Source organism: Elephas maximus, chromosome 7, assembly GCF_024166365.1.
Source record: "Elephas maximus indicus isolate mEleMax1 chromosome 7, mEleMax1 primary haplotype, whole genome shotgun sequence".
Taxonomy (NCBI): Eukaryota; Metazoa; Chordata; class Mammalia; order Proboscidea; family Elephantidae; genus Elephas; species Elephas maximus.
Window position 1 is genome coordinate 130,695,437 of NC_064825.1, and position 19,625 is coordinate 130,715,061.

The 19,625-nt window shown below is 48.5% G+C and overlaps 1 protein-coding gene across 1 annotated transcript; it reads right to left on the bottom strand.

The window, feature by feature from the left end:
* Positions 1–391: 391 nt before the first annotated feature.
* LOC126081140 (aldehyde dehydrogenase family 3 member B2-like) lies at positions 392–4,926 on the bottom strand. The gene is given in 10 exon segments (XM_049892699.1): positions 392–563; positions 894–989; positions 1,858–2,026; positions 2,566–2,952; positions 3,239–3,317; positions 3,432–3,517; positions 3,644–3,764; positions 4,127–4,237; positions 4,764–4,838; positions 4,840–4,926. Coding segments are annotated over 10 exon segments (1,383 nt in total).
* Positions 4,927–19,625: the final 14,699 nt, after the last annotated feature.

A 19,625-nucleotide genomic window follows, 5' to 3' on the forward strand; every position in this document is an offset into this window, starting at 1 on the left:
TGAAGGGAGAAATTTCTCTGTCTTTGGGAGCTTACTTATAGATACGGCACAAGGGAGTCTTTTCTAGCCACAGGAACTGCCCAACTTTGCTTGGGGTGAGTTCCCCATCACCAGGCATATCCAAGCAGAGGGTCAATGAATCTGTCAGGAGGCTGCAGAGGGGACTTTGGCCCTGAAAGGGGCTGGGCCAGCCACCCAGAGGTCCTGCCCAGCAGGGAGTCTGTTCAGACAAAGCAACAGGGGTGGGATGTTTATTCTACTGGGCTGTACACCTATCTCTCAGACACCCATAAGGAGGTCCTGGCAGCCCAGGGTAGGTCAGGACCAGGCAGCCATGAGCAGCAGGATGGAGGAGGTACCTGGGGGCAGGGTGCTGGAGGCGGGTGGGCTGTCACAGAAGGGTGCAGCTCTGGGAACCCAGGACCCAGGTGTTGAACTGCTGGCTCCAGGTAGAACAGGGCAGGTAGTGGACCTCATTGAGCTTCTCCAGGCCCGTGTTTGAGAGCAGGCAGACACGGTGGTGGGAGAAGGTGTCTAAGCTGAACTGCCCACCCAGCTGTGGCCTGTGTGGACACGAGTGCTGAGGGCCAGTGTTGGCAGCCCCCCAGCCCCCATCCCAACCTCCACCCCCACCCGTCCCCACCTACCGAAGCCCCCGTGCCAGCTTCAGCAGCAGCCCCGGGCCCAAGCCAGAGGGTGGCAGGACCTTGGAGAGAGCTGGCCATTCTAAGAGCCATTTTCCAGTCTGGGAAACTGAGGCTTTAGAGCCCAGGGTCTAGATCAAGGCTGAACAGTATGGGGAGGCAAAAATGGGACTTCCTGGGCCAGGGGTGCTACACCCAAGCTCCCAGGGGTAGGGGGTGGGGGCTGGATGGGTGGAGGAGGGCAAGGACTCACCAACTCTCCCCAGAGGCAGGGATGGCAGAGTCAGGTGGAGAAAGCCCTCATTGCCACCGAAGCTGCTGGTCAGCTCCGGCATGATTCACCACCTGAGGGTTAAGGTAGGCGAGGCGGGGGTCCTGACCATCCCCCAGGGGAGGCGGAAGGGTCACATGTCCTCAACACCTCCCTATTTCCACCCCCTACTGAATGGCTGTCTCTCTTCTAAGCACGTTTTTCAAGATAGCCCTTTCCCTTGAGCATTGTACTTTTAAGATCTGTGTATAGGGGATCAGATTGTCAGCAGCAACTGAAAGATTAGATAAGAACCTTGGGGGGCAGTGATTTTATGTTAATGAAGGAGGAACAACTCAGAGAAGGCGGGTGAGAACGGCTGCACAACTTGAAGAATGGAATCAACGTCACTGAATTGTACATGCAGAAACTGTTGAATCGGTGTATGTTCTGCTGCGTATATTTTCAATAACAACAAAAATAAAATATTTTTTAAAAAATGATAGTGCCTTCATGATCATATCTGGGGTGTCCTGGCGCACCCTGGTGGTTATTCAGACCATGGTGCAAAGACGGAGGAAAGCCTGCAGCCTGAGGGTGGGCCCGTGACCACAGGCAAGAAGGTTAGCCAGCACCAAGCAACTCGGCGGCCCACCCAACCTCTGGCTGGGCTCTGCTCCCACGCCTTGCTGGGCCACTGCTTCCCGTATAGAACCTTTGCATCACGTAGGAAAAGGGCCCTCTCTGGGCAGGCCCATTAGGAAGGGCACCTCTTCCTCTGGCCAGGGTGGATGGCTGGTGGGCTGCACCTGGAGGGCCCCTCTGCCAGGTGCCTCTGCACAGGGCACGCTTGTACTGGGCGTCCTGGACTATACTCATGGTCTCCCAGGGTTGGCCGCAGCAGGGCAGGTCCCCATTTTCACCCTTCTCTGCCCCTCTGTTGCCCCAAGTCTCCAGAGCCGCACCTGGCTGTTGTTGGAGAAGGCATAGAGCGCCAGGGGCTTCTCACACTGGATGATGAAGTCCACAGCCTTGGCCAGGCTCCGCACATTCACGATGGGCAGGATGGGCCCGAAGATCTCCCCCTGCATCACCGGGTCCGTCTCCTGCATGTCCACCAGCACTGTGGGGGCTGTGGCACAGGGTACACTCAACTCAGGCCAGAGACCCCACCCACCGCGGGACCCAGGGGGCTGAGGGTTACAGGACACACCCACCGTGGAACCCAGGAGGCTGAGGGTCAAAGGACCCCACCCACCACGGGACCCAGCAGGCTGAGGGTCACAGGTCCCACTGCCGGAGCTCCAGGCTGAGAGATGCTCCAGGGAGGACTGAGGGATGGGTGCCCTGGTATTGGGGGATCTCAGCGCTGGGACCAAGGGAGCCCCAGGCACGAGGTATCTGGATGACGCGTGGCTCGCTGTGAGCCCTCCAGTGCAGAAGGGCCTTGGCATCCAGAGCCTGTGCCCCTGCATCCTTTTGTGTCCTCCCACATCACCCTGTACCCCTCTGTGCCCCCTGCACCACCCCTTGCCCCCTTGTCCCCTTCTGTGCCCCCCTTTGACCCTAGAGCCACCCTGTGACCCTGAGCCCTCCTTGTTCCCCCTGCATTCCCTGCCCCCCTGCACCTCCTTTCCCCCTGCACCTCTAGGCCCCACCAGCAGGACTCACCAATGTAGCCCTGGCTCTCATCGCTCTGGCCACCGATGGCCACGCGCCCACAGCCCAGCAGGCCCTACAGCCGCTGGAACTGCTTCTCCCCGATGATGTAGCCCAGGTCTGGGGAGCTTTTGGGGTCCTCACTGTAGCAGCGGGTGATGGAGCTCTGCATGGCAGGCAGCAGGCACTCCTGCATCTCATGGCTCCACAGGACGTAGTCGGGGGCCACACAGGTCTGGCCGGTGTTGAGGCAGCAGAACCAGACCACAAGGTTGGCCACGGTCTGTTGGTCGCAGTCATCATCCACGTAGCAGGGGTTCTTGCCCCCCAGCTCCAGGGTCATGGGAGCCAGGTGCTTGGCCACGGGGGCCATGACAATCTTGCTCATGCAGGGGCTCCCTGGGGACATGGGAGGAGGCACCCACCCTCTCCTGGCCTGGAACTGTCCAGGAACCTGCCTCTTGCTCTCTTCCCTTCCGCAGGACCCTTCTCCTTCCCGGTCCCGGCCTCCCATGCCCACCTTCCCTGGCAGTCCCCCTCCCTCCATGGTTCCCTCCACCGCCTCTTTCCTCCACAGCCTCTCCACTTCCTTGTTTCCCCTGTCCTGCCCTGCACTCCTTCCCTGCATCCCACAACCCTGCTTGGGCCACTCTGACCTGTGAAGATGTAGTCGAGCCACTCTGACCTGTGAAGATGTAGTCGAACCTGTTCTCCAGGAGCTGTCCAGTCTCCTTGGGCCTGCCCAGCATGTCTGTGAAGCAGCTCTGTGGTGGGGGCGGGGGGGGGCACAGGTGGGATGTAGGCCCAGATGTACCCCCACCCCCTGGCAAGGGCAGGATGTGGGGGTGCCAGACTCTGGTGGGGTGGGCCACCCTCACCTGGTCTGGGTATCGGGGCAGCACCTTGGCCAGGACCTTCTCGACACTCTTGCTGATCTCTGAGGGTTTCAGTACCACACAGTTCCCTGCAGGTACAGACAGGCAGGAGAGGGGAGGCCAGTGTCCCACCTCCCTCCAGGGCTGGACCAGACAGCAGAGATGCCATGGACAGAGTCTGGGGCCTCTTTGGGGCTACAGGGCCCTCTGCTCACCTGCAGCGAGGGCGCCCACCAGGGGCACCAGTGTCAGGTTCAGTGGGTAATTCCAGGGGGCAATGATGAGGACCAGGCTGAAGGGCTCCTTCCGAATGAAGGCTGAGCTCAGCTTCAGGAACTGGGGTGCAGGAGGGAAGGTGAGGCAGTGAGGAACACCTCAAACTCCCTGCACACACTGGGTCCAGCAACTTGCCAGGGCACAGGGGCAGCCAGGGGCCAGGACTGGAGCTGCCTGTGCGTGGGCTCCCCCCCATCCTTCCCCACGCCCCCATCTATCCACTGCTATAGAGGCAATTCTGACTCATAGCGATCCTAGAGGACAGAGCGGAACTGCCCCGTAGGGTTTCCAAAGCTGTAATCTTTTCAGAAGCAGACTGCCACATCTTTCTCCCAAGGTGCAGCTGGTGGGTTGGAACTGCTGACCTTTTGGTTAGCAGCCAAGCACTTAACCACTGTGCCACCAGGGCACCCAGGGTTCACCATGTTGGTGGACACTGGCTCACCCTTCAACCAGTTGTGCAGGTTCTTGAAGACCAAGTCAACCTCATTCTGGCAAAGAATGAGCTCAGATATGCCCGACTCCAAGGCTGACTGTGGAGGGGGTAGGGGGAGGTCAAGGCCCACAGCAGTTGAGGGAGGGGGAAGAAGGACAGTATGGGTGTTGCAGCAGTCCTACAGGCACTAAGCGTCTGGGGCCAGGAGCACAGGCTGTCTGCCTGAGTTCCTGGTCTGGCTCTGTCACTTACAGGCTGTGTGGCCTTGGACAAGTGACTTAACCCCCGCGAGCCTCGGTTTCCCCATCTGTGACATGAGGACCACAGTCGTGGCTGTATTAGTGAACTGACCTTGTAGCATGCATGGCAGAAGCTGAGCGCCAGGTAATGGTCTGCTCAACTGAGGAGACAGTCTGTCACCGTGGGGGTGCAAAGGAGATACGGGGGGGACAGGGTGGGGAGGAAGATGCAGCCACTCCTAGGAGGGACACCTCCAGGCCTAGTGAGGACGAGCCCCGTCGACCCCGCCCCCGGCCCCGCCCTGCCCCGTATCTCCCTCCCTCCCCGTGCACCGCCCCTCAGCCCCGCCCGGCATGCCCCGGACACCCCACCGCCCCGCCCACCTTGTGCAGGTCATGCTCCAGCGCGTCCTGCAGAAGCTGCTTGTTCTCCGGCAGGAAGCGGCCCACACCCTTCAAGCTGATCGGCCCGGAGCTCGGCCGCCCTTGTCCGCCCCGACCTGAAGGCCTCCCCCAGCCGCCGCAGTGTGTCGGCGAGGGGGTCCATCCTGCTGGGTGGGGACAGCATATGCTTCAGGGTCGCCCACCCTCCACGGGCCTCCCCACCTGTCCCGGGGTCTGTGGCATCCCGCCCTGCCTGCACCTGCGGAGCTCCCATGGGGAACCCTATGAGGGCCAAGGGCTGCCGGCCCCCCCATACATGGATTCCCCCCACCACCACCACACAGGCACAGACACACACGGAGGGTCAGTGTTCACCCCGGGGAAGTGGCGGCACTCGCAGGGTCCCTGAGATGGATCTCAAAGCAGAGGAGAGGGTCCTGGAGGGTGAGGCCTTCGTGGGCAAAGGAAGGGAGGTGGGATAAGGCAGGGGGCAGCGCCGAGGCCGCCATGGGGCCTTGGGTCCGTTTGAGCTTTAGCCTGTGGGCCTAGGGGTGCCATAGTGGGGTGAGGGTGGAGGAGGGCTCAGGGCTTGGGCTGGACAGAAAGGACCCAGCAGTGCCAGGAGGGAGGGTGCCAAGACCTAGAGCAAGGGGCAGGACTCACACACCCCAGTGAGGGTGCTCCCAATTGTGCACACCAGGTGTATCTGTGAGTGTGTATTTGTATGTCTATGTGTCTGTGTCTCTAAGCGTGTATCTATATGTCTGTGTTTGTATGTCTGAGTGTGTCTTTGTGTCTCTATGTGAGTGTGTATCTGTATGTCTATGTGTGTGTCTGTGTGTCTCTGAGTGTGTGTGTGTCTGTCTCTAAGTGTGTGTGTCTGTGAATGTGTCTCTGTTTATGTATGTCTGAGTGTGTGTCTCTGTGTATGTATGTTTGTGTGAGTGTATGTGTGTTTGCGTACAAGAGTTTCTTCGGTTTTTCAGTTTCCTCAGCTTTCTGAGCCAGTACCTCTGCCTCAGACCCCAAGGGGCACCCTTGCAGGAGGTGGCCCCATTGAACACTCCACCACTTTCAGGGATCAGGCGGGTTGCTCCTCCCTCACTCTTTTCATCCGTAAAGGGGGGACAGTGCCCTCTGGGGTAGTGGCAGCACGTCCTGCAGCCCCACCCTCAGGGACGTTGGCTGTGTGGTCACCATACTTGTAAACAAGACCTGGAAAGCAGTCAGTGCTGCACTCAAGGTGTTGTCCCCGATAAGGAGTGCAGGGAGACGGGACGGAGGCTGGGCATGGTCCAGACACTGGTAGTGTTCTTGAGTGGCACCTGCAGGATCCCCTCATCTCCTTTCTGGCATGGGGCCCCCTTGCTCACTGTCTTTCTAGCTATAGTCTTCGTAACTCCCATCAAATGACTGAGTGAGGACTATGCAAATGAGGTGCTTGTGGCCTACGCAAAGGATTGGATAGCTTGCTAATAATGTAGACAAGGTTCGTGGCACGCTTGTGGGGATAGAACCCTAAGAAGGGGATTGGTCAGTTTTGCCATCCTGCTAGGCTCAAAAGAGCAGTCAATCCCAGAGCAGGGTTCGGGGTGGGGGGACCTACTACCACCAAGAAAGAAGAGCCAGGAGTGCAGCACATCCACTGGACCCGGGATATCTTGCTGAGAAGCTCCTGGAACCAGGACACAGAGACCTAGAGAGAGAAACTGAGATACAGAGAGAGCTGTAACACCAGAGAGGGCAAGAGACGGCAAGAAGCAGCTGCAGAGAAATGGCCGCAGCGGAGGCAGCTGAACCAGAAGACGGCACAAGGCCTTCCTGGCCCACAGAGCAAAGCAGCTACAGTGGGTGTGCTGACCCACTGAGCAAGAGCTGAGCGCCTTTGGGCTGAGGTTTACTGGCAGAATGGGGTGCCTCTGGGCACTTATTAGCAGAACTAAAAGAGCTTTGGAACACTTGCTGAGCAGGCCAGAGGTCAAGGGACCAGGCAGAGGTATATCGGAGGGCACAGCTGGGAAGAGGCTGTCCTGATCAGGAACTGTCTCCTGAGCGTTCCTGAGCCTGAGTTCTAACCTGTTACTTCCCTAATAGACCCCATAATCGTGAGTATGGTCTGTGAGTTCTGTGTGGCCATCGCAGTGAATTATCAAACCCAGCAGAGCGTGCTGTGGGAGGGACAGTTGGTGTCAGAATTGGTAAAAAGTTTGGAGGGAAGAGGCATGTCTGACCTCTGCCTCATAGCAATCAGCCTTGGGCTGTTGGTCTTGATTCTCCTTCCCCCTTGTGAAGTTGGAGGAGGTCAGATGCCTCCACCACACACCATTTTCACAGGGAGGCCTCAAGCTTAGCTTGTTCATGGCTGATCCCCAGGCCTGGCCTCACCGTTGCTCAGTAAAATAACATACAGCTGGCCTCTGTGATATGCGAGACAGATGGCTGGGTGGGAGCAGGACACCCCCTGAGGGGCTGGTGCTGGACACTGGGCTCCTGGTCCTTGTCCAAGGGGCTCTGGACCTTGTCTGCCCACTGCAGGGGAGCAGGCACTGAGGGCTTGCTGAGGAGGGAGCTGACTGGGGATGCCTGAGGTTATAGGGGTGACCACAGCAGACTTGGCCGGCCCTCATGCAACTCACAGTCCAACTGAGGAGACAGATGGGGAGCAAAAATCACACCAGAAACTTTATAATTACAGACATGGTTGGTGAGGCACAGGCTCAGCAAGAGGCCACCAGCGGGGCTGACTGCAATGGGGAAGGGCAGGGGAGGGCCTCCTGAAGGAAAGATGTCAGCCAGACTGAGTTGAGGGCAGGTGTTCTGAACAGAAGGACCAGCACATGCAAAGGCCCTGTGAGAGCAGATTTTGAGAAACAAGATGCAGCTGGACAGGACCTGTCATGGAGGGAGCTGGAATTTTTTCATGGGCAATGGACATGTGGTAGAACAAAGGCTGGAAAGAAAGAAGAGCTGACGTTGGGAGCTGAGCGTTTTGCACACATCATCTCATTTAAGCCTCACAGGTGTTATTATTACCCCATTGTAGTGATGAAGAAACTGAGGCTCTGAGAGGGGCCTGATTCGCCCTCCTCGAGGTTACTAAATGACAAATTCAAACCTGATCTGTGAAGTCCAACACTGCATTAAAAGGATTATACACTATGAACAAGTGGGATTTTCATAGTACAAGGGTGGTTCAACATAAAATCAGTCAACGCAGCACACCACATTACTAGAAAAAAGGAAACACACACACACACACACACACAATCATCTCAACTGATGCAGAAAATGTTTTTGAAAAACTCCAGCGCCCTTTCATGATTAAAAAAAAAAAAAAAAAAACACTGAACAAACTAGGAATAGAAGGGAAACTCCTCAGCATGATAAAGGGTATTTATGAAAAACCCACAGCTAACATCATACTCAATAGAGATAAACTGAAAGCTTTCCCCTTAAGATCAGAAACAAGACAGTGATGCCTGCTTTCACCACTGCTGTTCAACATTGTGCTGGAAGTCCTAGCCAGAAAGAAAAAGGAATAAAAGACATTCAAGTTGGGAGGAAGAAATAAAACTATCTCTTTGCAGATAACCTGATCCTACGTATAGAAAATCCCAAAGAATCCACAAGAAAGCTACTAGAACTAATAAATGAATTTAACAAAGTTGCAGGGTACAAGATCAGCGCATAAAATACCAGCTATGTTTCTGTACACCAGCAATGAATGCTACAAAAAGGAAATTAAGAAAGCAATTCCATTTACAGTAACACCTAAAAAAAAAAAAAAAAAATCTAAGGATAAATGTATGAGGTGAAATACTGAAAACTACAAAACATTGCTGAAAAAAATTAAGTGAGACCTAAATAGATGGAAAGACATCCCATGTTCATGATTTGGAAGATTTAACATTGTTAAGATGTCAATTCTACCCAAAGCAATCTACATATCCAATGCAATTCCTGTCAAAATGCCAATGGCCTTTTTTGCAGAAAGGTAGCTGATCTGCGAGTTCATGTGGAATTGCAAGGGTCCTGAACAGCCAAAACAATATTGAAGATGAAAAACAAAGCTGGGAGACTCACATTTCCCGATTTCAAAACTTACTATAAAGCTACAGCGCTACAGTAATCAAAACATTGTGGTACTGGCATAAGGGATAGACATTTAGACCAATGGAATAGAATGGAGAATTCAGAAATAAACCCATACATCTATGGCCAAATGAGTTTTGACCAGAGTGTTAGGTCCATTCAATGAGGAAAGAATAATGTTTTCAACAAATGGTGTTGAGACAACTGGTTAACTGCATGTGAAAGGATGAAGTTGGACCCCTACCTCATGCCGTATACAAAAATTAACTCAAAATTGATTAACAGCCTGCATATGGTGACATAGTGGTGAAGTGCTACGGCTGCTAACCAAAGGGTTGGCAGTTCGAATCTGCCAGGCGCTCCTTGGAAACTCTATGGGGCAGTTCTACTCTGTCCTATAGGGTCGCTATGAGTCAGAATCGACTCAACAGCACTGGGTTGGGTTTGGTTTGGGTTATATAAGAGATAAAAATCTTAGGAAAAAAAATAGAGGTAAATCTCCATGACCTTGGATTTGACAATGTATTGTTAGATATGACACCAGAAGCACAAGCAAAAAAAGAAAAAAACAGATAAATTGAAGTTCATCAAAAGTAAAAACTGTTGAGCATCAAAGTGCATTATCAACAAAGTGAAAAGACAACCTATGGCACAGGAGAAAATATTTGGGAATCGTAAGTCTGATAGAAGAGACTTCCAGCCAACATGGCACCATACACAGATGTACCACACTGCCCGTCCCCAGCAAAGACCCCAAAAACTAAGTAAAACAGAGACAAACATCACTCCTGGAATCTGAAGCGTCAAATGAAGAGATAAAGAACTCAGCCAAGCACCGAATGGAATAAGAAACCTACAGAGACAGCTAGGAGAGATACACGCAGAGGTTCCCTATCAGCTAATGCAGCATGGATCCACCATCTTCGATCACTGTCAGAGGTCAGCGGACAGGGAGCATGGGAAAGCAGCGTCACGGAGCCCCCAGCAGTAGACAGAGCACCCTGTAACCAGCGATACACACTTTCCCACCCCCCATCCTCTCCCTGTCGCTCTACCTCCGTGCTTCCTGGCTGGCAGTGGTGGCTCTGCCAGCCGGGGAGTGTGGCGTCCATGCCACTTGGATTCCACCTGCCTACATCAGAGATCTGCAGACAGGGAGTACAGGAAAGCAGCTTCACAAAGTTGCCAGCAGGAGACAGAGCACCCGGTGACCAGCTATATACAGTTTCCTAACCTGCACCCTTTTCCCCTCCCCCTCCTCGGCATCCTCTTTTTTCCGCTGGCTGCAGTTTCTTGGCCAGGAGGCAACTGCTTCTACCCAGGCGGCTTGAATTCACCCTACCCACACTGGCTGGCTACCTGAGTGCCGTTTGTCTGGTGCCGTTTCTTTCAGTTTCTTCCCTGCCTCCCACTCCATCCACCCCTTCTCTTGAACACCTGGCTCTGTGTGCCATCTTTGCTTCTTCTTGAAAGGCTGTGAAATGCTGCTGGACTGGGGAACCACTCCCCCAGCCTGAGATACCATTCTGGTGTGATCCACAGGGCTTTTTTTTTGCTTTGTTTTATTTTGTTCTGTTCTGTTTTGTTTGTTTTCTTTTTCTTAGTTTGGGAGCTCCTTCTAGCTGGGCTATGCTGCACAGCTTAGGAGCCACTTCCACAGCTGGTGGGATCCCTGGGGGCATTTCTTTTTTCTTTCGTTTTTCCTCTTTCTCTTTTTTCCTTCCTGTCTTTCTTCATTTCTCAGTTCTCATCTCTCTATAGTTATGTTCTTTTCCTGTCCTCTGAATACCTAGCACTGTGTGATATCTGTACCCCCTATAGTCAGGCTATACTGCACAGCCTGAGGGCCACTCCCTGTTCTTTGCAGCTGAAGCAGTGGGACCCCTGGGGGCTTTTCTTTGCTTTTTTTTTTTCTAATTTTTATCTGGTTACTTTTTTTTCTTTTCCCCTTTTTCCTTCTTGTTTTTCTCCATTTCTTGGTTTCTCATCTCTCCACTCCAACAGCAAGCTCCTTTAGCACTTTTTTTTTTTTTTGGCTCCTGTTTCTCTTTCTGCTCTCTCCTCTTTCCCATACCCATATTAGCTCCATATATCACAACCTCCCACCTCCTTCCTGCCTACTTGGTCTATGAGCTGAACATCACATCCCCTAGCAGCACAGGCATGGCCTACCGGAACCTGCCCAGCACTGATTCCTGGCCTGCCCTGTTGGCCCTAGTACGTGCCACAAACAACCCATCTCAGCCCCTCCCCTTCAGCTAGACCTGCCCTGCTACACCATAGCTGAGCAACTGGACCTGCCCACTGGACAAGGAGGTAAAAAGTATCGTGACCACAGACAAGCAAATAACAAAGAATGCACAGCCCACCTGCTCAGACATAACCAAATAAAACAAAAAAGCAGGACGAAACAAACAGATCTACAATCAATATGCGAAGAAAATAACTACTGAATGTCCCAAAGACAGCAGATAATATCAAAACATAAAAAAAAAGACAGGATGGTTCCAGTAGGCTTCCAAAATAAAACACCAGATGAATTTCCAGTAGGAGAAAAGGCACTAGAACTACCTGACAGGGAATTCAAATCTCTAATATTTAGAGCTATCCAAAAGCAGAAGCAAAAAGCAGACAAAAATGAGGAAAAAGTAGACAAAATAATGGAAGAATTCAGGAAAATAATACAGGAACAAAAGGCCAAAATAAGTTCACAACTAGAAATCATAGAAAAACAACAATTAGAAATCCAAAAGATAAACAACAAGATTTCAGAAATGAACAGTGTCGTAGAAGGGCTGAGGAGCAGGTTTGAAATGATGGAAGACAGGATCAGCGAAATTGAAGACAAATGCTTAGATACAACTCTGAGGAAAAATCAGAAAAAAGAATGAACAAAAATGAAGAAACCCTGATAATTATGTGAGATACAATCAAAAACAAAAATTTCCCAGTGATTGGAATTCCAGAACAAGGGGAAAAAATGGAAAACACAGAGAGGATCATTGAAGAGTTGCTGACAGAAAACTTCCCTGATGTCATGAAAGATCAAAAGCTGATCATCCAAGAAGCTCAATGAACTCTACTATATAAGATAAACCAAAAACCTGGTGCCATCCAGACAATTCTGACTCATAGCGACCCTATAGGATAGAGTAGAACTGCCCCATAGGGTTTCCAAGGAGTGCCTAGTGGATTCGAACTGCCAACCTTTGGATTAGCAGCCGTAGCTCTTAACCACTATGCCACCAGGGTTTCCCCATATAGGATAGACCTCAAAATAAAATCACCAAGGCATATCAAATTCACACTTGCTAAAACCAAAGACAAAGAAAAAATCCTGAGAGCAGCTCAAAAAAAACCAAAAAGTCACATACAGAAAAGAAACAATAAGACTAAGCTCTGATTATTCAGCAGAAGCTATGCAGGCAAGAAGGCAATGGGATGACATACATAAAACCTTGAAAGAAAAAAATTGCCAACGAAGAATAATATATCCTGCAAAACTCTCATTCAAATATGATGGTGAAATTAGGACATTTCCAGATAAACAGAAATTCAGGAAATATGTAAAAACCAAACCAAACTTACAAGAATTGTTGAAGGGAGTCCTTTGTTCTTTGAACAAACAACATCAGACCACAGCCTGAATCTAGGATGCAAGATTGTACCAGCCAGATACAACCTAGGAAATTAACTCTCAAGGACTATCCAAAACCAAAAGAAATACAACAGGGAACCAGAGAAGTTAATTTGAAAATGACAACAATGTCAGAACAATAAAAGAGGGAATAAACAGGGCAGGTATAAAACTTTCCAATGGGAAGGAAGGCAAGTCAACACCAAGTAATAATAGACTGGTTCAAACCTAGGAAGATAAGGGTAAATTTCAAGGTAACCACAAAGAAAGTTAACAAACCTCCTCATCAAAATAAAGAAGAAAAACATAAATTCTCAATAAAAACAAAATCTACAAAAACAAAAGCAATCCACAAACAAAAGGAATTCAGCACAGGAGAGTAAGAGGAACAAAGAAAAAGTCAGCACCACAAAAAAAAAAGCACCATGAAATGACAGCAATCAACTCACACCTATCAATAATTACACCAAATGTAAATGGCCTAAATGCACTCATAAAAAGACAGTGACAGAATGGATAAAGAGACTGGATCCATCAATATGCTGTCTACAAGAGACACACTTTGAAACAAAGACATAAATTTATTAAAAATCAAAGGCTGGAAAAAAAATATATCAAGCAAACAGCTACCAAAAAAGAGCAGAAGTAACAGTACTAATCTAAGATAAATAGACTTTAAAACAAAATCCACCATAAAAGACAAAGAAGGGCACTCTATATTGATTAAAGGCACCACCGATCATGAAAACTTAACCATAATAAACATCCACACACCCAAAGACAGGGCTTCAAAATACATAAAACAAACTCTAACAGCGCTGAAGAGAGAAAGTGACAGTTCTACAATAAAAGTAGGAGATTTCAACACACCACTCTAGATAAAGGACAGAACATCTAGAAAGAAACTCAGCAAAGATACAGAAGAACTAAAGGGCACAATCAGCCAACTTGGACCTCATAGACATATGTAGAACACTCCACCCAACAGATGCGATGTACACATTCTTTTCCAATGCACACAGAACGTTGTCCAGAATAGACCACATCTCAGGCCACAGAGCAACCCTCAACAAAATCCAAAACATTGAAATAATACAAAGTATCTTCTCTGACCACAATGCCATCAATAACAACAGGAAGAGCAAGGGGAAAAAAATCAATTCCATGGAAACTGAGTAACACTCTGCTTAAAAACCACTGGGTAATAGAAGAAATCAGAGATGGAATCAAAAAATTTCTAGAATCAAACGAGAATGAAAACACATCGTACCGAAACCTTTGGGACACAGCAAAGGCAGTCCTCAGAGGTCAATTTATAGCAATAGATGCACCTATCAAAAAAAAAAAGAAAGGGACAAAATCAAAACTTTAGCTACACGACTTGAACAAATAGAGAACAGCAAAAGAAGCCCACAGCCACAAGAAGAAAAGAAATAATAAAGATCAGAGCAGAAATAAATGAAATAGAAAAACAATAGAAAGAATTAACAAAACGAAAAGTTGATTCATTGAAAGGATCAAAAAATAGACAAACCACTGGCCAAATTGACAAAAGAAACAGGCGAGGACAAAAATTACCCAAATAAGAAATGAAAAAGAGGATATTACAGCAGACCCAGCTGAAATAAAAAGCATCATAACAGAGTATTATGAAAAACTATACTCCAACAAATTTGAAAAACTAGAGGAAACGGACAAATTTCTAGAAACACACTTCCTATGCAAACTAACACAAAATGATGTTGAAAATCTGAGTAGACCCATAATAAGAGAAGAGATTGAAAAGGTAATTAAAAAAAAAACTCCCAACAAAAAAAAGCCCTGGCCCAGATGGCTTCCCTGGAGAATTCTACCAAACATTCAGAGAAGAGATTACGTCGGTACTACTCAAACTGTTTCAGGACAGAGAAAAGGAAGTGATACTTCCAAATTCATTCTATGAAGCCAGCATAGCCCTGATACCTAAGCTGGGCAAAGACACCACAAAAAAAAAAAAGAAAATTACAGACCAATATCGCTCATAATCATAGATGGAAAAATTCTCATAAGCCTGATAGGAGTTTAATATCCAAAATACATAAAGACCTCCTACAGCTAAACAACAATAACAACAAACGACCCAATTTAAAAAATGGGCAAAGGGCATAAATAGACATTTCTCCAAAGAAGATATGCAATGGCCAACAAGCACTTGGGAAAGGTGCTCAAATCCATTAGTCATTAAAAAAAAAAAAGTCATTAGGGGATTTTAAATCAAAACCACAATGAGATGCCAGTTCACACCCACGAGGATGGCTGTTATCAAAAAAAGAAAAGAAAACAACAGGTGTTGGTGAGGATGTGGGGAAATTGAAGCCCACATCCATTTTTCATGGGAATGTAAAATAGTGCAGCCATTGTGAAAAACAGTGCGTCATTTCTTCAAAAAGTTAAGCAGAATTATCATATGACCCAGCAATTCCATTCCAGGGTGTACACATGGAAGAACTGAAAGCAGGGACTCAGATTCTTTTACACCAATGCTCATAGCAGCATTATTCACAATACCCAAAAGGTGGCAACAACCCAAGGGTCCATCAAAATACGAACGGGTAAACAAAATATGGTCTATACATACAACGAAATGTCATTCGGCCACAAAAAAGAGGGAAGTTCTGATAGATGTTACAACATGGATGAACCTCGAAAATGTTACAGTGAGTGAGATAGGTCAGACACAAAAGGACAAATATTGTGTGATCCCATTTCCATGAACTATCAAAAACCAAATCAAACCAAACCAGCTGCCACGGAGTTGATTCCAACTCCTGCGGAATCCTGTGTCTCAGAGTAGAACTATGCCACATAGGGTTTTCACCAGCTGATTTTTCAGAAGTAGACCACCAGGCCCTTCTTCCAAGGCACCTCTGGGTGGACTCGAACCTTCAACCTTTTGGTTAGGAGCTGAGTGTATTAACCGTTTGCGCCACCCAGAGACTCCATGATCTATCTAAAACAGGCGAATTCATAGAGACAGAAAGTAGAACAGCGGCCACCAGGGAATGGAAAGGGTTGTCGATGTTTAATGGGCACAGAGTTTCTGTCTGGGATGATGAGAAAGGTCTGAAAATAGATGGTGGTGAGCGCTGTACATCACAATGAACATAATTATTGTCACTGAAATGGTACACATAAAAATGTTCAAATTGCAAGTGCTTTGTTATGTATATTTTTACCTCAATAAAATAGTTTTTAAATGAGGACACATAAGGACATGAGATTTGGCCACACATGGGTCACTGGTGACAAGCGCAGTTTGGGAGGATGGTGGGGTGGATTGAAGATGAAATAGGAAGTCAGGAAGTGGCCACTGCCTGTGTAGACAGCTCTCTATAGGACGAGTTCACTCTAGAGTGGAACCAATCCACAGGATGGAAGCTGGAGGTGGAGATAAAGTCAGGGAGCATGTTGGTTTTCAAGACCAGCAGTTAAAAAACAACAAAGAACTGGTCCTGTCCCCACCTGACACTGCGACCATGTGCCAGTCTATATACCCTGTTTTGTTTTTTTTTTTTCCTTCTCGACCTATTTCTGTGGTTTCCAAATTTTCTACAGTGCAAATGGCATATGCTTCCTGAGCCAGAAATAAACAGTGAACTGCATTCTTAAAATCTGAAACCAAAGACTCAGCTCCCACCTTTCCTCCCCAAGAACTCCCCACCCCACTCCCGCCCAACTCACTTGACTCCCGGGCACTGTCCCCATCCTGATCACAGCCCCTGGGATACCAGCTGGGTCCCTGTCTGTCCCATGGCTGCCTGCTCCCCCAGCCTGGGGTCGCCTCTGCAAAGGGCAGAGTCTGGACCCACCCTGAGTCCAGGCTCAGCACACAGCTGGCCACACAGAGGGATCCTAGGGACAAGCCTCATGTCCCAGGACCCTCTGGAAACCTCTCTGTTACAGAGGGGAACTGACCAGAGGCCAGGGGTCACAGCCATGGCTAGACCCGAGTGCCCACCTCCCAGCCCAGAGACTTCCTCTCTGCCTTGCAGCCTCAGGCTCGCAGCCACCTTGCCCCCTGACCCACAGGACATGGCCCCTGGACCCAAGTCCCCTCACCCAGGGCCCCAGATCCCATCCACTTGTGCTCCAGCCCCTCACCCAGTGCCTGTGGCCATTCGACCTGTCCCTCGCCCTGTGGCCCCACATACGCTAGTGTAAGCTCCAACCCTGGATTCTGCACTGAGACTTGGTCCTCCTTCCCCAACATCCTGCCTTCAGATGCTCAACTCTGCTCTGTGCTCCCAGTGCCCACACCTGCCTCTCCTGACTGCCAGTCCTCTCAGGAGCCTCGCTGTCCAGACCAGCTCCCACGGGCTCCATGCCCATGCCTGGAAGTGAAATGAGGCCCAGGGCGACCTCACAGAGGCACCCAGCTTCCTGATCCATGAACACCCACCACTCTCCCATATCTCTTGCCCTCCAGGCCCGTACCCTCCCTGGCACAGCTGGCCTGGGAACAGGTCCGGTGACTCAGGCTGTCTGAGGTTGCTTCTTTGTGTTTGCTGGGAGGGGCTGGAAGGGTGGCATCAGATAAGGAGAAGAAAATCCCTCCAGTGGGCTATAGGACGAAAACACAGTGAAACCTCTGAGAGCTAGAATTCAATGGTACGGCTTTGATTTTCTGCATCTTGCAAGCTTTCTGCCTTCGAGAGGGTGCAGTCTTACCACTTTTCTATCACTCTTTATTGTTGTTGTTGTTATTTGTTGTTGTTAGGTACTGTCAACTTGATTCTGACTCATAGTGACTCTATGTACAACAGAATGAAACACTGCCTGGTCCTGTGACATCCTCACAATCCTTGTTATGCTTGCGCCCCTTGTTGCAGCCTCTGTGTCAATCCATCTCGTTGAGGGTCTTCGTCTTTTTCCCTGACCCTCTACTTTACCAAGCATGATGTCCTCCTCCAGGGACTGGTCCCTCCTGATAACGTGTCCAAAGTATGTGAGACATAGTCTCATCATCCTTGCCTCTAAGGAGCATTCTGGTTGTACTTCTTCCAAGACAGATTTGTTCCTTCTTCTGGCAGTCCATATTCTTCAATAGTCTTCGCTGACACCACAATTCAAAGGCGTCAATTCTTCGGTCTTCCTTAGTCGTTGTCCAGCTTTCACATGCATATGAGACGATTGAGAACACTGTGGCTTGGGTCAGGGGCACCTTAGTCTTCAAGGTGACATCTTTGCTTTCAACACTTTAAAGAGGTCTTTTGCAGCAGATTCGCTCAATGCAACGCATCTTTTGATTTCTTGACTGCTGCTTCTATGGGTGTTGATTGTGGGCCCAAGTAAAATGAAATCCTTGACAACTTCAATCTTTTCTTCATTTATCATGATGTTGCTCATTGGTCCAGCTGTGAGGATTTTTGTTTTCTTTATGTTGAGCTGTAATCCATACTGAGGGCTGTGGTCTTCATAAGTAAGTGCTTCAAGTCCTCTTTATTTTCAGCAAGCAAGGTTATGTCATCTGCATAACACAGGTTGTTAATGAGTCTCCCTCCAAACCCGATGCCCCGTTCTTCTTCATGTAGTCCAGCTTCTCGGATTATTTGCTCAGCATACAGGTTGAATAGTTATGGTGGAAGGATACAAGCCTGACACACACTTTTCCTGACTTTAAACCACGCAGTGGCCCCTTGTTCTGTTAGAATGACTGCCTTTGCATAGTCAATAAAACACAGGTAAACATCCTTCTGGTATTCTCTGCTTTCGGCCGGGATCCATCTGACATCAGCAGTGATATCCCTGGTTCCATGTCCCCTTCTTAATCAGACATGAGTTTCTGGCAATTCTCTGTCAATGCACTGTTGTACCAGCTTTGGAATGATCTTCAGCAAAATTTTACTTGCACGTGATATTAATGATATTATTTGATAATTTCTGCATTTGGTCGGAACACGTTTCTTGGGAATAGGCATAAATGTGAATCGCTTCCAGTCAGTTGGCCAGGTAGCTGTCTTTCAAATTTCTGGGCATGGACGAGTGAGCACTTCCCAGCGCTGCATCGTTTTGTTGAAACATCTCAATTGATATTCCATCCATTCCCAGGGCCTTGTTTTTCGCCAATGCCTTCAGTGTAGCTTGGACTTCTTCCTTCATTACCATGGGTTCCTCATCACATGCTACCTCCTGAAATGGTTGAATGTCGACCAATTCTTTTTGGTATAGTGACTCGGTGTATTTCTTCCATCTTCTTTTGATGCTTCCTGCATTGTATCCTTCAGTATTGCAACTTGAGGCTTGATTTTTTTCTTCAATTCTTTCAGTTTGAGAAATATCTAGCATGTTCTTCCCTTTTGGTTTTCTACCTCCAGGTCTTTGCACATGTCATTATAATACTTTGTCTTCTCGAGCTGCCCTTTGAAATCTTCTGTTCAGCTTTTACTTCATTAATTCTTCCTTTTGCTTTAGCTACTCAATATTCAAGAGCAAGTTTCAGAGTCTCTTCTGACATCCATTTTGGTCTTTCCTTTCTTTCTGTCTTTTTAATGACCTCTTGCTTTCTTCATGTATGATGTCCTTGATGTCATTCCACAACTCGTCTGGTCTTCAGTCATTAGTGTTCAACGTGTCAAATCTATTCTTGAGATGGTCTATAAATTCAAGTGGGATATACTCAAGGCTGTACTTTGGCTCTAGTAGACTTGTTCTAATTTTCTTCAGTTTCAGCTTGAACTTGCATATGAGCAATTGATGGTCTGATCTATAGTTGACCCCTGGCCTTGTTCTTATGATGATATTTAGTTCTTCCATTGTCTCTTTCCACAGATGTAGTTGATTTGATTCCTGTGTATTCCATGTTTATGTCGGTGAAAAATGGTATTTGCAATGAAGAAGTTATTGGTCTTGCAAAATTCTATCATTCAATCTCCGGCATCGTTCCTATCACCAAGGCCATATTTTCCAATTACAGATCCTTCTTCTCTGTTTCCAACTTTTGCATTCCAATCACCAGTAATTATCAATGCATCTTGATTGCATGTTTGATCAATTTCAGGCTGGAGAATTTGGTAAAAATCTTCAATTCTTTTTCTTTGGACTTAGTGGTTGGTGCATAAATTTGAATAATAGTCATATTAACTGGTCTTCCTTGT